Source organism: Fusarium oxysporum, chromosome 10 (genome assembly GCF_000149955.1).
Source record: "Fusarium oxysporum f. sp. lycopersici 4287 chromosome 10, whole genome shotgun sequence".
In the NCBI taxonomy this organism is placed as follows: Eukaryota; Fungi; Ascomycota; class Sordariomycetes; order Hypocreales; family Nectriaceae; genus Fusarium; species Fusarium oxysporum.
Window position 1 is genome coordinate 1,388,114 of NC_030995.1, and position 1,274 is coordinate 1,389,387.

General features: G+C 50.3%; 1 protein-coding gene across 1 annotated transcript; it reads right to left on the reverse strand.

Annotated features, from left to right (window-relative positions):
• Window positions 1-311: 311 nt before the first annotated feature.
• FOXG_11428 (uncharacterized protein) lies at window positions 312-1,267 on the reverse strand (the record flags this gene model as incomplete). Its single annotated transcript, XM_018391041.1, has 1 exon — window positions 312-1,267. The coding sequence occupies one exon, from the start codon at window positions 1,265-1,267 to the stop codon at window positions 590-592; it is 678 nt and encodes a 225-aa protein (XP_018249620.1). The 3' UTR covers window positions 312-589.
• Between the last annotated feature and the right edge of the window lie 7 nt (window positions 1,268-1,274).

The window sequence follows — 1,274 nt, forward strand, 5'->3', positions numbered from 1 at the left end:
ATAGTGAAGTAGATGTGGTTGGTGTCTACGGCCCACTAGCTTACGTCCTTCACAACACTACCGTAATCTGGGTTCGTCATTCAGGGATATAGAAATAGACACTATCAGACCATGACGGGTGAACTCGGGGCTGGTGTAAGTCAAAGTTCATCTAGAACCCTAGTAGCCAGATACACAACACTAGAGCAGGAAGCTCAGATCAACAGTCGCTTGAGAGTTTCCTAGCCTCAAACCAAAATCGACATGCTTGGTGCTCGGATAGGTTCTATCCATATCAGGGTTGGTTACATGCACTTCACAGCAAACATGGGTTGTAACTGTTGGTGTCTCGAAGGAAAGGAGAACACCGACTTCTTGAATATATCGACTGGGTACCTCTAGGTACCAAAAAAGACTCTCCCCAACGCCCTTCCAGGTTATATTGGGTATTCCTTCGCAACGTAGTCCTACAAAAACCCTGGCAAGTCTCTTGTTAATGTAGCGATCCCCCGACTTCACCATTATGATCTTGCATTTGCCCAAAATTTGATACCAATCGCTAAAGACCCTCATTATTTCTGTTGAAAATTATTCATAGCCTCGTCTCTTACTAAACCCCTCCGCCCATGAAAGCCGCAAGATCATCGAGATCAAGGAGCTGTCGCTCAAAGGCTTGGCAAAGCTCTGGTGCAGTCATATCCTGGCTCGTCGTCTGTCCATCCTGAGGAGGCACAATCCCATTTGCCATTTCTGGGCTAGGCTGTTGTTTGATATCGGGTACTGTTCCGTGGGTCGTATTGGACGGTGGTGGCGAAACTGTCGTAGGGGTGGATGCTCCCCCAGACCCGTTGATGGTTGTAACGCCAGGTCGTCTTGCCAGAACAACAGGAGGCTCACTGTCGCCACGCACAGACTCTGAGACAGATCGAGGATTGCCTTGACCTGAGACGCTACCTGCATGGTTGGTCTGCTGGTCATAGTCCATCGCATCCGGGTTGGTGTCAGCGTTGGATGAGATTTCGTCCTTAACACCCGCACCGTGAGATGTCGAGCCATGGCGCAAGGAGCCACCATTGGCAGCCGCAGCATCGTTGTTAAGCACTCTTTGCATGACGGTGAGGTGTCGAAGCCAGCTGCCCATCAGAGGCCAGTTCTCAGTGCCATCACTCATAAATCGTAGACCATCCTTGACAATGTGAGAGGCGGTCTCGACAGCGTTGGGCGGTGTGAGGCCCTTGAGAGACAGGTAGGCAACAGTGGCACTGGCTGTAAAGGCTGAAAATAGCATGAAGATC